The sequence below is a fragment of the Microtus oregoni genome, unplaced genomic scaffold (assembly GCF_018167655.1).
Source record: "Microtus oregoni isolate MIOR12 unplaced genomic scaffold, Mior012 000019F_ref0000042, whole genome shotgun sequence".
Lineage (NCBI taxonomy): Eukaryota > Metazoa > Chordata > Mammalia > Rodentia > Cricetidae > Microtus > Microtus oregoni.
The window spans coordinates 35,264,957-35,292,925 of record NW_024543078.1 but is presented as its reverse complement, the minus strand read 5'-3'; the positions used below and the strand labels follow the sequence as shown (position 1 = coordinate 35,292,925).

The 27,969-nt window shown below is 41.5% G+C and overlaps 1 protein-coding gene and 1 pseudogene across 1 annotated transcript in view; one reads left to right on the top strand and one right to left on the bottom strand.

Annotated features, from left to right (window-relative positions):
* LOC121459443 (E3 ubiquitin-protein ligase ZNRF3) overlaps nucleotides 1-27,969 on the bottom strand; it is a 160,897-nt gene that overhangs the window by 58,058 nt on the left and 74,870 nt on the right. Inside the window, exon 2 of the mRNA XM_041669221.1 lies at nucleotides 8,181-8,306. Within this exon, the coding sequence (XP_041525155.1) occupies nucleotides 8,181-8,306 (126 nt within the window). The remainder of the gene's footprint in view (nucleotides 1-8,180; nucleotides 8,307-27,969) is intronic.
* Nucleotides 19,684-20,246, top strand: LOC121459542 (annotated as a pseudogene).

The window sequence follows — 27,969 nt, the reverse complement described above, 5'->3', positions numbered from 1 at the left end:
CGAGAAAGAGGAAGTCAGCACATACGATGACACTCTTGGAAAGCTCCATCCACCAAATACTTCTGAGAAGATGGAGTGAAAAAGACATACGGCACTGCAGTATACTATGAAAATAGTTCTGAACTTTAGGGTCTCCTGGCCACACTTTAAAATCTGATTTTATAGTGTTGGAATAACAACTATACCGGAACCAGAGAAGCCAGTGAGACAGATCCCAGAAGAGAACAGCCCTACGTTCAAGGTATTTGTAAAAACCCATTCACCATCAAGAAGTCACTGATACTTTGGGGGAAATTTTCTTTTGTTGTTGTTGTTGTTGTTTTGGTTTGGTTTTTCAAGACAGATGTGTATCCCTGGCTGTCCTGGAACTCTGAGGACCAGACAGACTGGCCTTGAACTCAGAGACGCACAGGCCTCTAGCTTCAATGCCCAGCCCCTTTTCTTTTAGGCAACAATTGTTGCCATTATTGTATCGCATATAGGCTTGGGTTAATATCTGGAGACAAACATTTTTCTGTTTCAGTTAGATTCATTTTCTTCTCCATTTATTTACTATGTGAGAAAAAAAGAGTAGAAATAAAAGTACATTCACCTTTTAACCATATTTTCTGTTTTGAACTAGAGGTTGTCAATGCTGTTAGTTACCCTCCAGAACATGACAACAGAAACCTATTGCTGAAGACACTACATTCTTGAGTTAGAACATAGAGAAATACAGATAGTATCATCTAGAAGCATCCTCTCTACTGGCTTTCATAGCGGGAAGACACTATGTATACTATAGAAAGAGAAGTACAATCATCAGTCCCACCCAACTGCGAACCCTGTGAGCTACAACAATGACTCTGCTTCACAAGATAAGGTCCACAGGTGCAATAGTGGGTGTTAATGGTATAAGAGTAACAAATGGAGTTAAGGTCCACTCCAGGAGTTGGAACCCATAGAGAGATGGATTACGGACCCCAAGGGAAAACGTATTACCATTATTCTACTAAATGGACACAGCAATAAAACACCTCATAACTTACTGCTATACCCAATGATTATATCTCAGCCCTGGTAAGAGAAGCTGCCCCTTGCGGTAGATGCAATTAACTCAGAGAATAAGAGACTTCAGAGTGCTCAGTTCTAAATGGGATGTCTATATTACTTACCTTCTCTCAAGGCTCAAGGATCTATCCGAAGAGGAGGACAAAAGATTGTTAAGAACCACTGTAGTGGATGACCTCAAGAAAACTGTTTTCCAAGTACAAAAGGCAGATGTACACATATGAACTGCTAATGATTATGATAAATTGCATAAGACCTGCAAAAATCCAAGTCAGACAAAACCCTTGCATGGAGAAATGGAGTTGGACATAAAGTCCCACTCCTGCCTGAGGAGTTTTGACATCTGATTGCTGCTGGAAGAGGGAGAGTTGGCTTTCTTTAATGGTATGGCACCTGGTATATTGATCACACTCCAGGACAGGTCTCATGCTCAGGGGCGGTAGGTCAACACAAACTGGACTCAATGGGGGAGAGAGCAAGAGAGTGAGAGAAAGAGAAAACTAAGTTGGATGGTTAGGGAGGTAGGGATGATCTGGATGAGCTGGGGAAGAGGGATGAATATGATCAAAATATACTATATGATATTCTCATAGAATAATTATTTTTAAAAAAGAAAGACACTTTGTTAACAAGAACAACAAAAACCACAAACTTGTCTATTTTGATAGCTGCAATCTGGGAGAGAAGACATTTCCCCAGACAGACGAATACAGAGAAGGATGGGGCTCTCCCATTTCTGTCTCCTTTTCTTCTGTATACCAGGACTCAGAAATATCAGGCATCCCTTCATAGGGCTACACTTTATCACTTCAGGAACAAAACAGCACTGTTGCTGTTGTTGCTATTTTGCTATGCTTGGTTTTGTTTATTGAGACAAGGCCTCACTTGGGAGCCCAGGCTGGCCTGGGATTCATTATGTAGTTCATACTGACCTCAAATTCATAATGATTCTATTATCTCAGTTTCTCAAGTCATTGGGATTCCAGGCACAAACCAACACATTCCACTTTATTATTATAATTACTTATACCTACTGCCATTCTATTCCATATACTATAAAATTACTTAAGGCACACCATTTTATTTAGGTAAAATACATATAATACAAAATTTACCGTATCAATTATTAAGCACACAGGTCAGCAGCATTGTCAATCATAGCTATCAACAACTTCCAGAACCTTTTTATCTTTCTAGACTGAAAATTTCCACTTTTTTTATTTTTATTTTTTATTTATTTATTTATTTTTGGTTTTTCGAGACAGGGTTTCTCTGTGGTTTTGGAGCCTGTCCTGGAACTAGCTCTTGTAGACCAGGCTGGTCTCGAACTCACAGAGATCTGCCTGCCTCTGCCTCCCGAGTGCTGGGATTAAAGGCATGCGCCACCACCGTCCGGCCTCCACTTTAAAAAAAAAAAAAAAATACTTTTTTGCTCCTGGATCCCGGAGTCTGGCAACCATTTATTTCACTCTGTCTTTCTGGATTTCACTATAAACGCAATATAACTTTGGATGCTAAAAGAAATAGAAGGATGATAAAAGAAGGAAAGAGAGAGCAAGGAGATACAGGCAATAAAAGCCACTTTTTTTAGTATATTCATTTGTGCTAGGAACAACGATTAACAGTAGATGTACTCTCTCCTTTAGATCCTGCTCCTACTGAGGTTGGAACATGCAAAGGGCTGAGTGACTACAGGGGTCAGAGCTGGAAAGGGTTGAAACGAGGCTATAACTTGGTGCTTGTACAGCATGTGGGAGGTCCTAGTCATCAGTATGGAGAACTGTTAAGACTGGGGTTTAAACCTTGATTAAAGAAAACATCCCTTGGCTCCGACTTCTGGTCATCTTGGTCACCAGGTGTATGAGTCAGAGCTCAGTAAAGACACAAAAAACTAAAACAGCAATTTTTTTTTTTTTAAATTTTCTTTGCAATGGCATTTCTGAGACTCTGGTCTGGATGACGGGGCAGCCTAAACACAGGGTGCAGTTCTCTATCAGCCTTCACCCTTGGTTTCCCTGTAATCCACCAGGAGGGCCAGTTTTTGGAGCAGTTTTGCTCATGGCACAGACAGGTCTTCTCTGCCACTCTGTAGGCTATTCAGTCTCTGCACTGCATGTCTAAGAGTGAAAATGGAATAGAACAGAGGCAAACATGACTCCTCAGCAACTCCCCTGGGTAAAAATGATTGATATGTGGGCCTACTCAGTTCCCAGAGCCAGATCTTATGATACAGCCATTCTATTAGACTCCTTTAGTAGTTCCATAAAGACCAAATTCTTCAACATGAAACCTTTCTTCCTCAGCAACTTTCCACATCCCTAAAGAATCTCTGGCTTCCTTTGCTCTATGCTGTTCTTCCCCATCTCTTAATTTCATAGTCCACTTTGGCTGCCATCCCTTCAATAACTATGACCACATCCATTTACAGATCTCTACTATGAAAACACGTGGCCCAAGAGTCTTCTCTCAATAGACCCAACTTCAGGTCACCTAGTACCGAGAACACCGCCCACAAGGCTATGATAGCATTCTTGACTTAACAACTACTAAGTCCTTAGTTTAAGAATAACAGACCAGGGGGCTGGAGAGATGGCTCAGAGGTTAGGAGCACTGCCTGTTCTTCCGAAGGTCCTGAGTTCAATTCCCAGCAACCACATGGTGGCTCACAACCATCTGGAATGAGATCTGGTGCAAAATACACTATATATAATAAATAAATAAATCTTTTAAAAAAAAAAGAATAACAGACCAGCAGTATTCCAGGCTTCAGCCCATTTCTGAAGAAAACATTTTCTTCCTACCTTCACACATGACAAGGTGAGACAGGCTTAGTTCCATAGTGTGATTTTAGCCCCAGAGAACAGCTGGTCAGCCTATAAAGTGCCAGATTTGCGATGGGCCAATGAGGCCCCTTCTTGAAATTTTTTAGAATCAAAAACAAGAATGCTGGATTTGTATCTTCCACTGAGTAGGTGGGGCAGGGGAGATAAAGCAGGTCTACAAAGAGATCTGGGGAGGGGGATGCTGACTTGGTAAGTAGTGGCAGTACCAGATATAAGTTCTGTGATATTGCTCAACCTTCAGAACAACCCTTGCCTGTAGAGTGAGAGCTGTGATTCTGCCATGTAGAAGCAACAGTCCAGACCACACCCGGATGATATTAAAAGCAGCTAGTGTCTATTATCTAGAAGACTGGCCAGTCAACACTAGTGAAACACAGAATAGTCCTGTTTCATCTCCAGGCTCTTGTGAGCTGTGTGATCTCAGATAATGTGGAGAAACTAACTAGGACTCAGTTTACTCAACATAACATGGAAATGTGGACAAGATGTCAATGTGACAAGCAAAGACATCTACAGCTCCTAGCAGGCAGTGAGCACCCACCCAGGATGGCTGCTTTTGCCTTCATTCAGAATTGTATGGGCTAAGTGCTCTGTTAATACCTCATGGCCCTACAGCAATCAGAAAGGCTATGCTTCACAAAGGAGCAAGGCACCAAGAACTGAAATTGCCTTTCTAAGGTCACTCAGCCAAGATGGCATTTCTAACATAAAATTCTCTAAGTATTTGTTCACTAACTTCCCCATCTTCTGAAGCACTGGAAACAGGCAGGCCCAGACCTTCTGGATGTACTGTATTTTTTTGTTTGTCTGTTTTGTTTTTCGAAACAGGGTTTCTCTGTAGCTTTGGGGCCTGCCCTGGAACTAGCTCTTGTAGACCAGGCTGGCCTCAAACTCACAGAGATCCGCCTGCCTCTGCCTCCCGAGTGCTGGAATTAAAGGCGTGCGCCACCATCACCCGGTCGGATGTACTGTATTTCAAAAAGCTAGCACAGAATTGGTCTACCTTGGGTTTGGAGCTTATCCAGCCTAGAATTTCAGAATTCAGGTGAAGTGAATTCTGCTGGAAACTCTAGCACTTCACATGCATCCTGACATGAGAGTCTCCACGAATTTGATGGGTCACAACAGTCAAATTAAGATCAACCTCTTAAATTTTTGTAGCCTTGTAAGATGCTTAATAAACACTACAAAAACAAAACTGAAGAGCTGAAATGCCTGAGGCACACAGACTCTTGCACTTTGGGAATAATTTAAGACCTTTCTCAAAAGTAAGCTGCCCCCAAATGTCAATCTTACTGTTTCCAAGGGGTTCAATCTTTCAGCTCTGTAAAGAGAGTGTTAGGGAAGATCCTAACCATGGTCCAGAAGGTCAGGTTACGAGACAACAAGGTCCCAAAGACAGCATCTCTGCACTAAGTGAAAAAGAAACCACCAAGGGCTGCAGAGGTTTACCTGAGCCTGGTCTAAAGTAAGGCCTGGTTAGGTTACTTGAACCTGGCCTGCTTCTTTCCTGTGGAGTTCATCCTTACCTCAACTCTATCTAACTGGCTGGGCGGTGGTGGCGCAAGCCTTTAATCCCACCCAGCACTTGGGAGGCAGAGGCAGGCGGATCTCTGTGAGTGCGAGGCCAGCCTGGTCTACAAGGGCTAGTTCCAGGACAGGCTCTAAAACTACAGCAAAACCCTGTCTCGAAAAAACAAAACAAAAAACAAAAATCTTTACCTAATTGATGTTGTCTATACCTGCGCTACAGAACTAAAAAGATTAGAAGTATGTGATCATAAATTATTTTTTTCTCTTGTAAGTTTAAAGTGCTGATATCAAAGCCCCTTGGCAATAAACTAAGATGATGAATCTATGCCTTTTGCTTTTAAAATAAAACTTGATTTGAAATCCTAGAGAAGCATTTATACCTTTTAAAATAATCATGTCATGATTTCCTGTGGGCAGGAGAGCTCCGTGTCTAGCCCTTCTGGTTTCCTACAGGCTTTCTGTGGTGACATAGACAAGTTTCAATATCCATTCATGGCAGTTCCTGCAGCCCCACCTGCACACTGGGCTGGCTGTGTGTTCTTCCTACACCTTTTAACTTTTTTCCTTTCTTGCAGTGCTGGTGATGAAACCCAAGGCCTCATACATGCTAGACAGGAGCTCTATTACCAAGCCACATTCCCAGCCCACTTCCTATGCCTTTGTGCTTCTCCATGCCTATCTCTCCTTGCCATAACCACTGAAAGCCAAGAAATAGAAGGAAAACTCATACTATCTGCAAGGGATTGGCATGCTGAGCTACTGGAAAGATTATTATGCCTTCCCCCACACTGAAGTCTTTTGTTTCTACCCTTGGGAAACCATAAAAGTAGACAACAGAATTTACAAAGTTAATGAAATTAGAGGAGGAAGAGGAAGGAGGGGATTTATCACATCTCCATTACCAACCCACATTTAAAGCAAACAGTAAACCATCTTACTTTGTCTGGCCCAGGCATCTTTACTAATGATTTTATTCAGACCCAAACTCTTAAGGTAAACAGCAATAGCAAATGCGAGCTGCCTTGTGCCACACTCCCAGTCCTAGCCTTTTCCAACAGAAATAAGTTGCTGCTCTTAGGCAGGTAGAGCCATTATGCTAAGTTCCTAGTCCCCCACATTCAATAACTATTTCATGAAAAGTCAACACAAGAAGAGCTTCATGATTCAATACCTATCTAAGGTTTCTATCCCCCTGGCTTCATAGACCAGCAGGCCAAACCATATAAAACTCACCAAGTAAACCATGGTGCAGTTGATTCAGGCAGTGGAGAAACAATTTGGTTCTGAATGACTTCAACAAATGCCCGCCACTAAATTATCTAAGGACATATACTTTGGGCCCTGTTACAACCCACTGGGCTGGGGAAAACAAATGAAGCCAGTAAGCTGAGCATGGTACAGCAGCAGCTTAAGTGTAGAAGCAAATGGCATATTCGAAGCAGACACCTACAAGGAGAGCACTGTTCCTACACTTTGGATGTAGCTGGCATTTCTCCTAAGAAAACACTAACTCTCAAGAGGGTTACTGCTCCTAACCATCATTAAACAGCTCTGGTCAACTACTGAAATGATGAAGTATCAAGGCTGAGCCACCTCAAACACCTTGATTCAACTTAGTGAACCATAAACCAAACAGGCTATAATTTGTGTCAGGTTTTCCCCTCCAATGAAAGGGTAGGAAAACTTGTCAAGAGTCATGGAGCTTCTCAAAAGGCAAATTAGGCTTCTGAGAGTCTCCAGGACCAAAGAATTGGCAAGTAGACAGGTAGAGCCACATGCTAAGCTTAGAGTGTCTGGCAAGAAATTCTTTAAGTTTGGTGATGGCTCCCTGCACAGTACCACCTCTTCTTTGGCCTGAATATCCAAAAGAGTCTGAGCTTCCAGGAACAGGTCTCAGTTGTCTTCCCAGAGGACACAGATCTGTAGCTCTGGGGTCCATAAAATGTCTAGGTGATAAGACTACTCTTAGGGACTATTTTTCCTCTAACCAAAAATTCAAATTACTTTCACAAAACCCTTCCTTTTAACAAAACGATCTACTTTAAAACAGTTATGACCTATCAAATTAAAAGTTCCTGATGGATGGATTTCCAAAATAAATTTATTTCTATCTAATACTGCAGTCAGAAGTTATAGTGGCAAATTAGGCATCAAGCATTGCATGTCACCTCACCTCCTAGTCACCTGGGAGGTAAGTTCTAATGCAGGGCCATAATTGCTCTCTGCTGTTCTGAAACTAAGGAAGCTCTAAATCCTAAGATTTTCCATAACGTACCTGGCAACAAAAATTAATGGACCCGAACTCATTTTAAGGCAAAGCAGCTGTGGGCTAACAGGAGGCTATTTAGATTAGTTATCCCACTTAATGTTAATATTCATATGATTTGCTATATATATATATATATATATATATATATATATATATGAATATGTGTGATTACTGAGTATGGCCCCAGGTCCCCAAGGTTACTTAAGAGACAATAGATACACCTAATACTTTCCCAAACCTCCCAAATCTTAGGTTTAAACATCTGGCCCTAAAGGTATAACATATAGTACTATGGGTTTCTAGTAATAACCCATTTCACAAACAAGAAGCTGAGATTCTCAGGAAAAGCAACTTGCCCAAGGCCACACAGAAGGCAGGGATAGAGCAGATTTGGATTGCTATGTCAGCATGACTCTTTCTTAAGTCAGAAAACTTAAGTGGAAAACATCACACAATAGCAGTGACACAGAAGGCCTGGTGCTTACCTTGCCCAAGACAGTGAGACATGGTTTGGGATCCAATTCTGGCTGTTCGAGCTTCACCACTCCTACCCAGCCATATTCATACAAGTCCTCTTCATCATTGTTATTACACAGGCCCAGTGGGTGCATCTAAGAAACAAAATGAAAAGGAAATGTCACCAGGCTGGCTACAGACTGCCTTGACTCCCTTTGTGCATTTCTTATTGTGTACTAAGTCTAAGCTACCTCAAAACTTTAAACTTTAAGGCAGGGAATAGTCTTTCAATTCACAGGGAATTCCATTTCATTACAAGGAGCCGAGCACTGGAGAGAACACAATAAAACAACTACAAGAAGATATTATAAGGGCTGGATAAATAACTTAACAGTTAAGAGCACTGGCTGCTCTTCCAGAGGACCCAGGTTCAACTCCCAACATGCACAACTGTCTATGATCCTGGTTCCAAAGGATCTAATGCCCTCTTCTGGTCTCCACAAACACCGGCCCTGTATATTCTATACAGACACACGCAAACAAAATACCCACTCATAAAAATTAAATCAAGATCTATCGCCGGGCGGTGGTGGCACACGCCTTTAATCCCAGCGCTTGGGAGGCCGAGACAGGCGGATCTCTGTGAGTTCGAGACCAGCCTGGTCTACAAGAGCTAGTTCCAGGACAGGCTCCAAAACCACAGAGAAATCCTGTCTCGAAAAACAAAACAAAACAAAACAAAACAAAACAAAAAAAAACCAAGATCTATCTGTATATATACGCATATTCATGTGCATATACATTTGTGGATCCAGAGGTTGATGTTAGATGTCTTCTCATCTCTCTCTACAGAGTCTTTAAGTAAACCTGGAGCTTTTCAAACAGCTAGAATGGCTGGCCAGTATGTCTCAGAGATCCTCCTGTCTCTGCCTATACAGTGCTAGGATTTAGGCATATACCAACATGCTTCGTTTTCACACGGTACTAGGGATTGAATTCAAGACCTCACTTTTAAATATATTTTATGACTTCTTTCTCTCTACCTTGAAAGTAATGATTGTCTAAGATAGAAGCCATCTGATAAGAGGTAGGAGAGAAAGAATCTCATATAAATGCCAATTTAAATTGCTATGAAATATTACAAATCTAACACTAAGCAATTATAAATAAAACTCACCAAGACAGTATCCTGTTTGGCTTCTAGATCTTACGGTCACATTAACTTATCCATAAGGGTCTAGAGACACATTCAGGACTTTGTGATAAATGGAAATGTGGTAAACTATCAGTATAATTAGCAGGCTAGTTATAAAAGTCTAGAAACAACAGAAATCCCAAGGTCTATGCTCACAGTTCTAGCACTGACTATTATATCAGGCTATTCTGCAGTAATTTCTTTCCTGGTTCCTTAAGACCCAGGAAGCTCATTAAAACTCAGAAGTTCTAGGGCTGGAGATTTAGTTCAGTGGTTAGGTTACTTGGTGCTCCTGAAACGAACCAGGATTTAATTCTCAGCATCCATATAGCAGTACCCAATCATTCTCAACACCAATTCCTGGGGATCAAGATCCTCTTCTGATCTCTGTGGACATTCACACAGTGCACAGTCATACAAGCAAAACATGCATACACACAAAATAAAAATAAATCTTCAAAATAAAAGAAAGACTCCAAGGTTTTAAAGGTAAGATCATTAAGATTCAGGAAGTCAACGTTAACAACTCAGGAAGTCCATGAAATTAACCAAATGCACAAGCAACTCCCTCTCCAAGCTTATGTAAGTCATAAAGGCTACCAAGCTGCCTGTACGAATACCAGACTAACTAAATAACACGGCAAAGACACCCTCTGACCTGGCGAGTTGCCTGGAAGTCAAGCAGTGTGTTCCAGGATTCCAACTTTTGGCAGTCATCATCCATGCTGGGATGGTTTTGGTGAGGCAGCTGTCTTTAAGTCATTCCTGCTCCATCCAGTAAATGGCCCCAATAAACTCAGTTGTTTGCCAACATGGACCTAAGTGGCATTTGTACTTTGGTCTGTCCCTGATTCCCTATCTGGGGTGAGCAGACATTTGTTTAAGACTCTCCAAGAAATAGTGCAACATATCACAGGCTCCAGAGCCCAAGAGCAATCCGGAAAGAGAAAATTCTCATAGAAAATTTACCAAGTTAAAAGCCTAGCATTATATGGGATAAGCCCCTCTTTTAATACTTATTTCTTATTTATATGTGTACAAGTGGTTTGCTAGCATGTACACTGTGCACCCAGTATCTGCTTGGTATCCTCAGGTGATAAGAGGGAATCAGATCCCTTAGAACTAGAGTTACAGATAATTGGTGAGCTATCTTGTGGGTGCTGGGAGTTAAACTCAGGTCCTCTAGAAGAGCATCTAATAATCTTCACTGCTGATCCATCGCTCCAGTGCTAAACTCTTAAACTGAAGAAATGTCTTTAGGTTAGTATTAAGCACCTTCTAGGACCAGGAATAGTAGCATATGCCTTTAATCCCAGCACTTGGGAAGTAGAGGTAGGGTGGATCTCTGTGAGTTTGAGGCCAGTCTGGTCTACATAGTGAGTTCCAAGACAGCCAGGACTCCATATATTATAGTGAGACCCTGCTTGGGAAACACAACAAAACAAAGAACCTTCTGGTTTCCACCATAGAATCCAGTATAGAAAATAAAACCCCAAAGACATCCATATTCTAACCTTTAGACATATAAATTTACCTCACACATTCTGGCAGATGTGACTAAGCATGATGAGATGGAAGTTTCCTGGTCTCTCTAGGTAGGTCAGTGTAACAAAATCAGTGTTATTCTAAGTCAATAGACCTGTAATAACTTGTAGCAGCAAATAGAAAGCTAATGCATATTATTTCTTACTTATTTTATGGGTGAAAACAAAAGTTCAAGGTAAATTTCCAAGATAACTTAGGCAAGCAAGTATACCCAGTCCAATGAATTCCATCTGGGACTCAGGATCTACAATTGTAAGCTGAAATTCTACAGAAGGCCAGTTTCTTTTCTCTCTTTTTCTCTTCATTATGTGAGTGTATGTGCACATGCACCCAACCAATGAATCCAAAAGTTGTATGCTTTTACCCATTCAGACATGCCAAGGCTGCAGGTTTTCCCTTTAAAATCCCCTTACCCCGAAGCCTCGGGGCTGGCTTCCCCCACCCCGCTGCGTCAGTATGTTGGATTATGGTCCAAGTTAGCTAACTTGTAATCAATAATCCCAGTGTGTTTGCATCGGACACTGGCTCTGTGGTGGCACAACACGCCCAAACAAATTTATTTATTTAATTATTTGTTCGTTTGCTCATTTAGTTTGTTTATTTATTCATTATAAGTCTGGAACAGTCTTGCTGAGTTTCCCAAGATGGTCATGAATTTGTTATCCTCCTGCCTCATATTCTTTTCTTTTCTTTTTTTTTTTTTAGTTTTTCGAGACAGGGTTTCTCTGTAGCTTTGGAGCCTGTCCTGGAACTAGCTCTGGTAGACCAGGCTGGCCTAGAACTCACAGATCCACCTGCCTCTGCCTCCCAAGTGCTGGGATTAAAGGCATGTGCCACCACCGCCCGGCTCCTGCCTCATATTCTAAATATCTGAGATTGCAGGCATACGCTACCACATCCAGCTACTAAAATTGGGGGGGGGGGTGATTTTAACGGTTGTTAAATTTGTAATTTTTTACTCTGCTCCTACGACTACTTTGTGTTCAATTAATATAACCACACTGCTCCATGAAACACATTTTGAGAGTACACTGGGAGGGAGAACATACACACACTGAGACTAAATTTGACACAAGACAAAGTTAAATGGCCTCAAATACTAAGGAATCAACCATGACTCAAGAGTAAAAGATGGGGGGGGGGAGCGCGCGCACAGGGAGAGGAGGGTATAATAAGAATGGGAACCAAGAGTATCAGAAGCCAAGGTTGAAATTTGACAACTTGACTCCCTACAGCCAACATGAAAACAGGGGCCTAACACTAAGGATAGTGTGACAAGAACATGTATCTAGAAATATCAAGCATACCCAAGGGTCCCTAAGGTTCTGTCAGGCAAGCACTCTGGAAAATACTTCCTACTGGGCTGGCTGGATCTCCCCCGCTTTCACTCTTCTGTGAGACTCCTTATCAGAGTTTCCTGCTGACATTGGGGCAACTGTTGGCAGCTCAATACATCAGCAGCCCTGTCAAGGCTGCCAACTATTAAATAGTATCAAAATCTTCAAAACCAAAACAAACTTTTCTAAAGCACTATCAGTTGACAAAGGCTGTTTACTTCTTTTTGGAATAAAGATGTTATAAAAAAATTTATCACAGGATTTAAAATCCACCTCATAGCCAGTCATGGTGAAGCAACAGAGGCAGGCATATTTTTGTGAATTCAAAGCCAGCCTGGTCTACACAGTGAGACCCTACCTCCAAAAAACAGGAGGCAGGGGGATGACATCATCAAAGACCACCACCTACCTCACCAGCCTTGCCACTTTTCCACCTTCATCATCTCAGTTCCTATTCTTATTTACTTCCCCAAGTAGTTAACCCTGCAAATTCAATCTTAGCTAGTACAGTTAACCAATATAACTATCCATTTACTCATCTCCTAGAGATAATTTTGTAGAATTCAGGCTGTGTCAGTTTGCTTCTGACAATAGCATCAGCTTTCAGAAATGCCTATTGTCCCACACCTACAACCATTTGCATCACAGGGTTCCATTTAACCCAAAAAGTCCAAGTTACAAGGTCGGGAAGATGTTTCTTCAGTAAGTAGAAATAGTCATACACTGAAAATATGCACTAGTAAGCTGACCTGATGCAAAAGATGGCGTCCCCTAGGCAAAGAAAGGTATTATGTGCAAATGAGCAAGCTATGTAAGGGGGGAAATCGTGGTGGACTTCTCATCTCAGAGTGTGTACTAGGTTACATTTTAATTTCACTTCATCCTTACAGCAAACTGCTGCAGGAAGTCTTACAGCTAGTGGTTACCTGCCTACTGGGCATGGCCTCTTATACTATGTATGCTGATCAGAGAGCCCGTGTCTGCTCTCTTTTCCGGCCTCTCTGTTCCAGTTGCCAATTTCAATTTCTGATCTCCGTTCCAGCAGAGGATTCTGGTTTGTGAGTTTACCCATAAATAAATAACAACCTATTTCTGAGTTAGTGTGGGAGTTCTTTTAAGCGTCCTTCTTCAAGCAAACCGTTAAACTAGTCAATGAATGTGATTAGACTATATAAAGAAGCTGTATGCTAGAACTACAAGTCAGCAGTGAAGTCAATTAGTGGTACCATGAGAGTTTTGTCAGCCAAAGAACAGCTGGATTCCAGTCAAAGCCAATGGCAAATGATCTAGTTAAGGATTAAAGAACTATGGATGGGTGTTTCCACAGAGAATGATCAAAGTAGAAAGGAACTATGGGAAAATGAGAGTACTATCACTTGGAAAATGATCCTTGATATTACTGCTAAAGTCAGACATAAACAGAGGACACCACATCCACTCAGATAATTCTCCTTAAAATATTCTTACACTGCCCATCCATGACCCACTGTTCATCTCCAAATATAAGATACTAGGGCTGTAATTACATTTTAATTAGTTAAATTAAAAACAAACTCTTGATCTTTCTAGCCTCAGGTTATTGGCTACATTAGCAGTTTCATGTATGGGTTCCATTTCAGAGTGGACCTTAAACCAACCAACAAAAAACAAAAGCCCAAAACTCTGTATTTATAGCCCCATTTTTCAAGATAGTCTCAATGAGACTCATTTCTATTATCTAAGAAATATTAGTCCCTAATTGTAAAAAAAAAAAAATCCAAAACCCCTTCTGGATAGTGATCATCTATACCAATCAAGGACCTTCTACATAAGAAATTCATATATCCTTCCAAAGGTCCAGCTAGGTATTGTTTTACAGCACTGTTCCACAGACATCATATAAAAGCTTCAGCTCTTTTTTTGTTTGTTTGTTTTTTGTTTTTTTCAAGGCAGGGTTTCTCTGCAGCTTTGGTGCCTGTCCTTGAACCAGGCTGGCCTCGAACTCACGGAGATCCTCCTGCCTCTTAATTCAAAATTAATGATAACTTCGAACTCAATATGGCACAGTAGCATTTAAAATTACAGGCACTCCGAGTTTTACTTTTTTGTTGTTGTTGTAGTTGTTCAGAGTTTCCTTGTGTAGCCTGTCCTGGAACTCACTCACTCTGTAGACTAGGATAGAGATCTGCCTGCCTCTAACCCCCCACCCCCAGTGTTCCCGTGTTAGGATTAAAGGTGTTTCCCCACTCGTGTGTGTGTGTGTGTGTGTGTGTGTGTGTGTGTGTGCACCTGTGTGTGTGCGTGTGTACCTCTGTGTGTGTGTGGCATATGCATCTGGAGATCAGACCAAGGTTTCCAGGTGTTTTCCTCTATCGTTCTCTGTCTAGCTGCCCTGAGACAGGATTCCTCACTTAGCCAGAAGCTCCTGTTTTGGTTAGGCTGGTTTGCCAGTGATCTCTTGGAATCTTTCTGTCTCTGCTATCCTCCCTCTAGTGGTAGAGTTATAGGCATGGGCAGCTATACCTGGCTTTTTAGATGCATGCTGGGAATTCAAACTCAGGTCCTCATGCTTACAAGGTACTCTTAACCCCACTGGCCTTGACTTTTTCTTAAGATGTTTGGAGATGAAGAATTTACCTTTTTAGGACAATTTAAAAAGGCCCAATTAGGGGCTGGAGAGATGGCTCAGAGGTTAGGAGCACTGGCTGCTCTTCCAGAGGTCCTGAGTTCAATTCCCAGTAACCACATGGTGGCTCACAACCATCTGTACTGAGATCTGGCGCCCTCCTCTGGCGTGCGGGCATACATCAAGGCAGAATGTTGTATACATAATAAATAAATAAATCTTTAAAAAAAATAAAATAAAAAATAAAAAGGCCCAATTACACATAAGATTTCAGAGACATGACAAAGAAAAAAACTATATAGGTTCAGAAACTTCTATTAGAACCTGACAAAGATTCCACTAAAAACAAGGTACTTCCTTCTCCACTAGGAAATGGAAGGGCAACCCCACAGCCTGAAACGAAAAGACAAGCAAGTTTTCTAAGACAGATCCCTGGGAGAACACCAGGCAAATAATAAGCTACAACTAAACACAAAGCTAGGAGCTAGAGAGATGGCTCAGCACTTACAAGCACCAACAGCTCTTCCAAGGTCCTCAGTTCAATTCCCAGCAATGACAAGGTTGCTCACAACCATCTATAGTGGGATCTGATGCCCTCTTCTGGTGTGCAGGCATACATGCAGATACAGTACTCATGTATATAAAGTAAACAAATCTTTTTTTTAAAAAAAAAAAAAAAAAAGGATGAGCCAGGTGGTGGTAGTGCAAGCCTTTAATCCCAGCACTTGGCTGGCAGAGGCAGGCGTATCTCAGTGAATTTGAAGCCAGCCTGGTCTACAGAGTGAGTTTCAGGACAGCCAAGGCTTTTACACAGAGAAACCCTGTCTCGAGAAATCAAAAAATAAAATATAAATAAATAAATAAGCACAGGGATAAAACAAAGTCTGATCTGTGTTTAACTCTGATCCTGTGCTATAGGAAAAGTAACTTGGGATGTCCAAAATGGCATGAGTCAAGGAAGAAATAACACTGCCTTTATCGGGACTGTTACTATTGCCAAAGCCTCAAAGGGATACAACAGTTAAAAGAGATGTGATGCAAACAAATAGCAGAGTATATGCTCAATAACTAAGTCCCCTTTTTCTAAATCTGTTACGCTCACTTTTACTTTATACCCTTGCCAAGAAGAACAACGAGCTCTTCAAGACCAGCTTCAATGAATTGAATGCACTCACAGAACTAAGTTGCTTTGATAGCAAGCACTTCACATTGTGTGTACTGGGCCTTTTATTGCCCATACCTCACTCCTCCACCCCACACCTAATGTGAGCATCTGCTTCTAGAACAGCATTACTTTACTCAGAGGTTCTAATCATCTTACTGTTAGTCTTGACATCAGCTGGTGCTCAATACATGGCTGCTGGCTGGACAAAGCCTTTGGCCTCTCTATCAGGCTACCTGCTTTGTTTTTGGAAAGCCATTGGGGTTTCTGCTCAGCTAATGGAGGGATGAAGGCAAATAATCAGGATTTAACCAAACTAGTGAATGAACTTTAAAAATTTCATACAATGCTGGCAAGGAAGGCACTAGGTCTCATTACAGATGGTTGTGAGCCACCATGTGGTTGCTGGAAATTGAACTTGGGACCTCCGGAAGAACAGCTAGTGCTCTTCCCCTCTGAGCCATCTCTCCAGCCCCCTAGTGAATGAATTTTAAAGGATTAGTTCTACTAAGTCTTGATCGACAATTCATCAAAGTCAATTTCAAGACAAAAAGACTCACTAATACTGGTATTGGCACAAGAAGCTAATATTTCCTACCCAGAGAACACAATCCTGCTGGCCTTCACCCATGCAGGCTGGTAACTGTATCTTAAAAGGTCAGTGAATGGGGAAGGAAAATAGAAGATGACTCCACCCCAAAGAAAGTTCCGCATATCTACAATTTTCCTACTTATGTCTATCCACAAAATTACTGTCAGCAACAACAAAAGTAAGGAACTAAACCTAGGGACAGGTAGAAATAAGACAGGTACAAGGATTCCAACAGAAATAAGGGGATCTCTCAAAATGAAGGCCCAGAGGGTGATAGCTGTAGGAAAGCCAAAACAACAACAACAACAACAATAAAAAAAACCTGAATTACTGCCAAATGGGTTTGTGGTACTGAGGAGTTTTACAGTTCTGAAAAGGAGAATGAAATGTGGGGTAACTAAGGGTAAGATTAACTGATGGCAAGAAGATAGAATGACAACACAGCTCTTTATTCCAGAGAAAGCCAGAACTTACACCTAGGCCTGCAGATCCAGCTGAGAATACTGTATCACCATGATAGTCTGATGCAAGCAGCAATTATGAAGTAACTAGACTGAAAAATGGATGCTGGGTGGTGGTGGTGCACACCTTTAACCCAGGAGACAGAGGCAAGCATCTATGTGAGTTCGAGGCCAGTCTGGTCTACAAAGCCAGTTACAGGACAGCCTCCAAAGCTACACAGAGAACCCTGTCTCGAAAAACCAAAACGAAAAGAAAAAAGAAAAATGGAAAAACTGGTTTATGCTAGAATATGAAAATAGACCTTCAGATTTCTCAGGGCCAAGTGAGATTGATTATATCATAGTTTCACTGTTTTGTTAATGGACAAAGAATCTAACCCCTAAGCCAAAGACAATGTGATGCCAGGCATAAGTATCTGCAAAGAATTGTTCCCTTGAGACGCTCCACAAGCCAAGCTCTGAAACCAAGAGTAGCTTTTCCAGAAGCTTTTCACACAAAATACTTGAGACACCGGCATAGTTTCCTAACATCTCAGGGGAAGAGTCGAAGTTGGGACTAGTCATGCTTTTGCCCAAGGTTATACCACCTCTACACTTCAAAGTTTACAGTAACTTCAAAAGGACCCACTTGCTTGCAAGTGAGTGACTGCTACACAGGAGCCATGTGCTATACTAACAGGAGGACAAGCTAACTCACTCTATAAAATTAACTCATCCAAGAGTTCCTGGGGATTTAAAAGGGAGATTTCCCTCCTTTTGTCCTCTGTTCTCTACATATGGCCCAGGATGTAAGATGTCCCCCTATGGTATAGAGCCTCGTGTCACAGTTCAGACTAATTTATGTGAAGGGACAGGATAACAGCCCACCTACTCTTCTCTTGAGTCATAAGGTCTTTTTTTCCCCTTTTCTATGTATAAAAAAGAATACACAATTCCCTTTCAAATTTTTTTAAAAAGCTCTGTGTGCGCATGTGCAGTATGTATAAAGAGGTCAGAGGACAACCTCAGGTCTCAGTCCTTGTCTGAGATAGGGCCTTTTGCTCTTTTTTACTGCACCGGTCAGGCTAGCTGGCCTCAAGATTCTGAGGAGTACCCTGTTTCCACAGCCTATCTTAACATCCAAGTGCTAGGATTACACACTTGCAGTATTGTGCCCATCTTCTGGGGATCCACACATAGGTCCTCATGCTTGCTGACCAAATGCTTTACCCACTGAGCCATCTACAATGTTAGAATCTTGTCTTGAAATGGATGCCTCTCTAGCTCTTTGAATGGTCTAAACTATTTTCCCCCCCTGGAATCTAGAATCCAGGAGAACCTAAATACAGTTTCTTTTCTTCCTGTTGTCATAGTTACTGGGGCAACTGTAATAAGGATGGGAACTTACCCAGACACAGAAAAGGAGCTGGTGGCTCTATGTGTGAAGGCTTCCAACTGGGAATGGTCTAATGATTAAACCAACACTTCTCTACACCAGACATAAGTTTTCTAAATGCTCAGCTGGTGTCTCTGCCAATGAGCATCGCTTTTTAGAGAAAAAACAAAAATGCCTTTTGATGTGGGATCCCCTTCTGTATGATGTGATTACCACTGATTAATAAAGAAACTGCTTTGGACCTATACCAGGGCAGAACAGAAGTAGGTGGCGAAAACTAAACTGAACGCTGGGAGGAAGAAGGCAGAGTCAGGAGACACTCTGTAGCCCCGCCAGAGACACACATTTAGGACGTAACTTTACCTGGTAAGCCACAGCCATCTGGTGATACACAAATTAATGGAGATGGGCTAGTTTAGGACATAAGAGTTAGCCAAAAATATGCTTAAGCTATTGACCAACTAGTATTGCAAATAATATAGTTTTTGTGTGATTATTTTGGGCATCCAGGAACTAACAATAGCCTTTATTCTACATGGTTCCTCTGTACCAAAAGAAGATAATGAAAGTTGGCGGTGGTGGCACATGCCTTTAATCCCAGCACTCGGGAGGCTGAGACAGGCAGATTTCTGTGAGTTAAAGGCCAGGCTGGTCTACAGAGCTAGTTCCAGGAAAGGCTCTAAAACTACAAAGAAACCTGTCTCAAAAAACAAACAAACAAAAAACAAAAGAATTAAAGAAAGTTAATATGTACAACCTATGCTATTTCTAAGTCACAGTCAAAGTGGGGGATGCAGCTCAGTGTCAGACTACTGACCTAGTAATATTTTGGACACTGGGGTTTGATCCTTAACACTGAAAACAGAACAGAGTGAAGTCGAAATCATATCTGTTTCTAGTAAAACAAACAAACAAAAACCACTGAAGCTAAAATTTTTAAAGTTGATGGGTTATGGAATAAGGATAATAGCTTAGAGAGAGGGAGAGAGAGAGAGAGGGAGGGAGGGAGGGAGAGGGAGAGGGAAAGAGAGGGAGAGAGAGAGAGAGAGAGAGAACGAGAACAGTATTCATTTATAACAATGATGCAAACCTAAGCACTCTCAGCGGATGGACACTAAGTGAGAAAAGACATTTAAGTCTTGAGCCCTCCCCACTGTCACAATGTTTGATAAGGTGTTTGAAAAATTCTAAATTGCATGTACATCTGCTGACATACGAGGCAACTTAAAAAACCAAAACATAATCCATCTTAACAGCAATATGGCAGAACAAGTAGTAACATGTGTTGTTAAAGAGACACACTCTTCTCTTACAACAAGTGTAACAGGAGCCACAGTGCGCAGTGGGAGTAGTGCAAACCTGCAGCAGGCCCTGGAGAACCGAACTGTGGCAGACCAGAATAATTTAAAAGTGACCACACTGAATAAAACACCTCCTGGTTCTGATCCTAAGCAGTTGGAAGAATGGTGACAGTAAGGGAAATTGGGTCCCAAGCTGTTTGGTCACCTAGTCGTGCAAACCAGGGTTTAAAGTGAATCACTTACAAGATGACAATCTAGAAACTTACTGGCAATGTGATGGCTCTCAGCTCATTTAGTGAACATCCAATTCAGCAACTTGAATTGATGGAACCAAATGGCTGGATTCATGTTCCTTTAACTGACAATCATAAGAAGCCAACTCGCATGTTCAGGAAACAGATCACTGTTCTAGCCAACCAACAAAATAGAAGAGACACCCACATGAGACAGATTAAGATATACACACCAGTGGAAGAGAGCTCCACTGAGAAGTTCCCTAGATGCACAACCACTGGTTTTTGATGTATTGTTCAATACGGTGACTTGAAAAATGGGACAGAAGTGAAACAGACTTTGTTTTACTCTGCCACTGAATATTGTATCAAGTACCTTTAGTGATAAATCATGTTATTTTACAATTTTATATACATTTAAAACATTTTTTTTTTTTTTTGGATTTTTCGAGGCAGGGTTTCTCCGTAGCTTTTTGGTTCCTGTCCTGGAACTAGCTCTTGTAGACCAGGCTGGCCTCGAACTCACAGATCCGACTGCCTCTGCCTCCCGAGTGCTGGGATTAAAGGCATGCGCCACCACTGCCAGGAACATTTTAATTTAGATAAGTCATTTTTGGTAATGCCTGTTTTCCTTATACAATAAAGCTCATATATTACAAAACAAACAAAAAAACAGCCAACCCACACAAAATGGCCAATGGCCTTCCATGGGCCGCTCCAGGGGCTGAGTGGCCCCAGAAAGTACTCCATGTAAACTGGTGAGTCAAATGCACTTACAGCACTGGACACACAGTTACCTCTGCATGTGCTGGCTGCCTGCAAGCACTCAGCAAGAAAAACACCAGAATACTAACAGCTCACAGCAGTGACATTGCTTAGCTCCAATTATTCCAACACTGGCTGGTTCGAGAGAATCATCCAATTACAGAAGCATCAAGGGCACGTGGCACATGTCTAGCTCACATCTAGGGCCATAGGAATCATTTAATTTCCTTTCTCTAACAGAGACAAAATTACTCAAAACAATAAAAGCAAAAAAATCCTCCAGTTCTTCCTGTTGTCTCCACTTCTTCCTGCTGTATGTCTTCTGGTTGCTGTCAAAATGGACAAGTTCACAAGACTCAGGAAAGTGATGTGGTCCTGGCTGGATACTACTCTGGACATAAACTGTCACTGTTAAGAACACTGAATGACACCTCATACCATTTCTTCAGCCATGCCTGGAATTTGAAACTGACAGTCACTCTGTGCCCTGTTCTGTGGATATTCTCATGGATAAAATTCTCATCAACAAGAATGTTTTCAAAGACAACTCTGAAAGGCAAGGCCAAATGGGAGATCATGGTCAAATTTGAGGATACAAAATGGACAAGAACAAGTAGTTCTTCCAGAAGCTTGTTTTAAAGGGTTTTGTTACATTTAGAGGTTTTTATGTCTGAATCTGTCTTTGCTGTATATCTCTATCTATTCTGACCATACATGGCCCCTCCCTTACCATCAAACTCAAGGATCAATTACTCCAAATAGCCTGTGGTGGTTTGAATGCACTTGACCCCTATAATCTCATAGAAAGCAGCATTATTTGTTGGAGTGGGTATGGCTTTGTTGGAGGAAGTGTGTCACGATGGGGGTGGACTTTGAAGTTTCCTATGCTCAGGATACTGTGCCCAGGGTTCTCAGTTAACTTCCTGTTGCCTGTAAGATGTAAGACTCTCAGCTACTTCTCCAGCACCATGTCTGCCTGCATGCCAGCAAGCTCTCTGCCATAATAATGGACTGGACCTCTGAAACTGTAAGTGAGTCCACCCAATGAAATGTTTTCCTTTATAATGTCAAAATAAATAAATAAAGGGTTTTGTTACTTGTTTCCATAATTAAAAATTGGGGGCTTCTACCACATGCCTAATAATGTACACCCTCCAATAATTACAATAAAATACAGGTCAACCTTCTTTTATTAAGATTTATTTATTAATTATATATACGGCATCTGTCTGCATGTATCCCTGCAGGCTAGAAAAGGGCACCAGATCTCATTATAGATGGTTGTGAGCCACCATGTTGTTGCTGGGAATTGAACTCAGGATCTTTCGAAGAAGAGTCAATGCTCTTAACCTCTGAGCCATCTCTCAGCACCCAGGTCAACCTTCTTTTTAAAAGATGGACAAAAGCAGCACAGGTTTGTGATCCTAGTACTTGATAGGATAAGGCAGGAGGATTGCTACAAATCTTAAGTCACCCTGGAATAATAAAAAAAAAAGTTTCCACCAGCCTATAGGTGAGACAAGAAAGAAAAGACACGAGAGGGGGGGGGAGGGAAGGGGAGGGGAGGGAAGGGAGGGAGGGAGATTTTGTGTAAGATAAAGACTAGAGACTCTTGCTATTTGGGGTTTCTTTACAAGTACCTAATAGGATATAATTTGCCCAGTTTTTTTTTTTGTTTGTTTGTTTTGTTTTGATTTGATTTTTTTTTTTTTTTTTGGTTTTTCGAGACAGGGTTTCTTTGTAGCTTTGGAGCCTGTCATGGAACTAGCTCTTGTAGACCAGGCTAGCCTTGAATTCACAGAGATCCACCTGCCTCTGCCTCCCAAGTGCTGGGATTAAAGGAATGAGCCACCACCACCTGGCCTTAAATGGTTTTCTGAATACAGAGGAAAGAAGCCTTCAAGTGGCAGGCAGGTCCACTGCTTCTAAATCAGAATTGTAAATTGCTTTTAATTTCCATAAAGTCTCTTTAGTCAGAAAAACAGAAACTAACAGAAACTAAAATAAGAATAACCAGCATCAATAGCTAAGTGAGAAAAGGGTATTCATTCTGAATGGTCCTGAGAGTCAGTACTTAGAATGTGGACAGGAATCCACACAGAAACCCTCACTGTGCTGTGAGCAGGCTGTGGGACAGGCATGGACCATGTACCCTGGGACAGGTCCCAGCTCATCTGCTTCCAATGAACCTAGATATGAGCTAGGTTGGCCTAGGGTAGGTCCTGGTTCTCTGTAGCTCACTGGACTGGCTGGCCCTGAACTCCATGTCTCTGCCTCCCAAGTACAGGGATTAGAGGTGTATGCCGCTGGCACACCTGGCCAAAATTAGTAACTTTTGAGCTATAAAAGATACCATCGCCTCCCTTTCCGTGTCTCTCCCGAAGAGGAAGCTTCTGCCTCTTTCTTTTCTCCCTGCTTCTCCCCTTCCCCCTGCTGTTTCTCTTTCTCTCTCTGCCCCTCTCTGCTCTTTCCCCTTCTACCCTTACCTCCCATAACCCACTAAATAAATACCCACTTTCTCAGAAAAAAATCACTTCTGTGCTCTGCATACAACCCCCAAGCACTATGCATATTATATATCTGGCAAAACATCCATACCTAAAATACTTAAGTAGTTTTTATATATAACTCAATAATAAAAATTATTAATTATCTAATTAAATATAGAAAAATGCTCTGAATATACCCACAGAAGACATATAAATGCTTATCAATAAGCACATAAAAAGATACTCATCATTATCTTGAAAGGAGACAAGTCAAAAACCACAATCAAATACCATTTCATACCAGCTATAATGGGTATCATTTTTTTTTTAAAAAAAATTGAGAATTAACAAGCATTGTAGGGCTGAAGAGATGATTCAGGGGTTAAGAGCACTGGCTGCTCTTGCAGATGACCCAGGTTTGATTTCCAGCACCCAAATGAAGGCTCAAAGCCACCTGAAACTTTAATTCCAGAGGAGTCGATGGCCTCTTCAAGCACCAGGCATGCACATGGTGCAAAAACCACTGATGTGGGGCTGGAGAGATGGCTCAGGGGTTAAGAGCACTGACTGCTCTTCCAGAGGTCCTGTGTTCAATTCCCAGCAACCACATGGTGGCTCACAGCCATCTATCATGAGACCTGGTACCCTCTCTGGAATATAGGCAGACATGCAGGCAGAACACTATATATATATATATAAAAAGCCGGGCGGTGGTGGCGCACGCCTTTAATCCCAGCACTCGGGAGGCAGAGGCAGACGGATCTCTGTGAGTTCGAGACCAGCCTGATCTACAAGAGCTAGTTCCAGGACAGGCTCCAAAACCACAGAGAAACCCTGTCTCGAAAAACCAAAAAAAAAAACAAAAAAAAAAAAAACAAAAAACCACTGATGTGGGAGTGTCAGATATCAATCTGTTGATTTCATTGGTTAAGCAATAAAGAAACTGCTTGGCCCTCATAGGTTAAAACATAGGTGGGAGGAGTAAACAGAACAGAATGCTGGGAGGAAGAGGAAGTGAGCTCAGACTCGACAGCTCTGCTCTCTGGAGCAGAGAGGCCATGCTCAGCTCTCCCGGGCAGATGCACACGATGAAGCAAGCCGCCAGGTTAGACATGCTGAATCTTTCCCGGTAAGACCGGTGCTCACACATTATTAGAGATGGGTTGATCGGGATATCAGAATTAGCCAGTAAGGGCTAGAGCTAAAGGGCCAAGCAGTGTTTAAATGAATACAATTTGTGTGTTGTTATTTCGGGGCATAAGCTAGCCAGGTGGCTGGGGACGCAGCCCCGCAGCTCCATACTACTACAGACCACGGTACTTAATAAAAGAATAATACCACTCCTCTTAAAACAAAAACAAACAAAAAACTACCAAGCACTAGTTTGAATATAGCAAAATTAGAAACCTTACACACTGCTGGTAAAATGACTGAAGGAAGGGCACAGTAGTTAACAGCACTCACTGCTCTTGCCAAGGACCTGAGCTCCATTTCTAGAACACACATGGCTTACAACCATCTTTAACTCTAGTTCTAGCCCTCTTCTGACCTTTGGGAGGCACCATGCACATACACAGTGCACAAACATACATGGAGCAAACACTCATACATATAAAATTTAAAAAAAAATTACGGCTGAAGAGATGGCTCAGTGGTTAAGAGCATTGTCTGCTCTTCCAGGGGACCCAGGTTCAATCCACAATGCAGCTCACAACTGTCTGTAACTTTAGTTCCAGGGGACCTGACACCCTCACATAGACATATCCAAAAAGCCCTGGCTTGTCTTGGAACTCACAACATAGACAGAGCTGGCCTCTGCCTCTAAGTGCTGAGACTAAAAGTGTGTGAATCCACACCTATCTAAACACAAAATCTTGTATGTGAATGTGTTGAAGATTATTCATAAAAGTTCATATATATATATATATATATATATATATATATATATATATCTCAAAAGGTATATATACTCAAAAGTCTACCAACTGATAAACTATTAAACTTAAAATGTGGTATATACACACATTGGGATTATTGTTCAGTCTTAGAAAGAGACAGAAAGCATTAGGGACATGCTCCAACCTGATAAACTTCAACATCATGCTGTGTGAAAGAAGTCAGGCATAACTTACACAATAGTCCAGAATAAGGAACTCCACAAGTATAAAACTGATGTTTGTTTAGAAATGGAGTACAGGGATAAAAAAGCATGTGCCATAATGCCTGACAGGATTTATTTTATTAATTAATTATGTGTTTATTGTTTTTTGAGACAGGGTTTCTCTGTGTAGCTCTGGCTGTCCTGGATTGTTCTGTAGACCAGGCTGGCCTCAAACTCACGGAGATCGGGTTGCCTCTGCCTCCTAAGTGCTGGGATTAAAGGTGTGCACTGCCAGGCTTATTTTTTGAGACAAGGTTTCACTGTATAACATTTGCCATCCTCGAACTATGTAGACTAGGCTGGCCTTTGAACACAGCGCACACACTTCCTTGATCTTTCAAGTACTTTCAAGTGGATTAGAGATGACACCACCATGTCTGGCTTGGGGTTTCTTTTTGAGATGATTAAAGTGTTGCAAAATGGATGATGGTGAAGAATATTTAACTCTATAATAAAAAACCATGGAACTGTACATGTTATATAGATGAACTACACCGCACATGAATTGTATTTCAACAAAGCTGTTTTTAAAGAGTTATTCAAATAAGAACAAGTAGGAAAAATACAGTGGCAGAAGATTCTAATTATCATCTGTGTCAAGGGTGTGTGTGTGGGCACATGTGCATGGTGTGCACACGCGGCTTATGGACATACTCATGTTGGTATAGAACTTTGTTCTCCAGGTATGGTATGGCACTGATGTTGTCTTGAAATCAGATCTGTTTTAGAATATCTGTTTACACTGTGGAGGTGTGTGGCCAATAGCTAGGCAGGAAGAGGTTAGGTGGGAGTTTCAGAGACAGAGAGGACTCTGAGAAGAAGAAAGGCAGAGTTGCCAGAGAGGAAATGGGAGGTGCAAGATGGAAGAGAGGTAACACCATGTGGTAGAACATAGATTTAAAAATATAGGTTAGTGCTGGCTGGCAGCAGAACATGCCTTTAATCCCAGCACTCAGAAGAAGGCTAGTACCAGGACAGGCTCCAAAGCTACAGATAAACCCTGTCTCAGAAAAAGAAAGAAAGACAAAATATGGGTTAGTTAGGCGTGGTGGCAAACACCTTTAATCCTACCACTTGGGAGACAGAGGGAAGTGGATCTCTGTGAGTTCGAGGCCAGCCTAGTTTACAAAGTGAGTTCCAGGACAGTTAGGGCTGTTACACAGAGAAATCCTGCCTAAATAAATAAATAAATAGTTAATTTAAGTTATAAGAGCTAGTTGAGATAAATCCAAGCTTAAGGCCAAGCTTTCATAATTAATAATAAGTCTAGTCATTACTTGTGTGCTGGTGGTCCAAAGATACTTTGACAAAGAAAGATTGCTACATCAGATCAGTTATGATTACCAGTATAAAACCCTCACAAGATCTAGTTTATTAATATTTCCTCCTGGAAGGTAGGAGAGGCCCCATAAGACATAGAAGGCTCCTCCCCTCCTTGAAGATATAAACAGTTAACAACTCCTACGACAGAATCTTATTCAGTGGTATAGCAGCCCCTAAGTTGATTATACCCCAATTAAAGCAGCCCCAATTAAATGCATTGTTCTACCAAGTTAACATTTTATCCAGTCTAATCTAAGAACAGTTCCTGACTCCACATCTTAGTTATTATTAGGTTGAGCTTGAGTAATAGGCAACACCATGAAACAAAGACAAGAGCTATCAGTGTTCCAACTGACAAAAGACTCTAGCACTGATGGGCCTGGTTTACAGGTAAGGACAAACTGACTCCAAGAACCACCTGTATCTCCATAGGTCAAAGATCGAAATTCAAGAACATGCCAAATGCTGTCCTTATTAAGTGAGATGCAGCAATGAAAATTCTAAATTAGCAAATGAAAATACTACTTTGTAGAAAGAAAAAAGAAATACTATTTCTTGAACTAGTTTGTGAATAATAGGTATACATTACAATAACTGATTTCTAAAATAAAATTTTCACATTTACATACATATATGCACACACATATCAGAGAACAACCCTCAGAGTTGGTTATGTTCTTTCACCTGTGGGCTTTAGGGATGAAACTAGGGTTGTCAAACTTGGCATCAAGTACCTCTTCCCACTGAGCCATCGCATCAGCCTCAATCGCTGATTTATTAAAATGATATAAACTGGCCAGGCAGTGGTGATGCATGCCTTTAATCCCAGCATTTGTAAGGCAGAGGCAGGCAGTTCTCTGAGTTCAAGGTCAGCCTGGTCTACAAAGAGTTCCAGGACAGTCAGGGCTATACAGAGAAACTCTTGTCAGGTTGCGGGGGCAATAAACTGGACTAAGGGTGTAACTGAATGTTAGAGCACCTAACTAACATACAAGAGACCTTAGGTTTAAACCCAACATTTAAAAGAAAAAAAAGAAAAGCCGGTGGTGGTGGTGGCAAACACCTTTAATCCCAGCACTCGGGAGGCAGAGGCAGGCGGGTCTCTGTGAGCTTGAGGCCAGACTGGTCTTGACAACTGTATTATATACTAAATCTACCCATGGCAACTTCATTACAAGCACAGTCAGCTACTTCATAAGTGATTTTCCTAAGATGTGTCCTGTTACTGATGCTTTCCCCCAAAGTTGACTTTAAAATCTTAATTCTGATTTCCA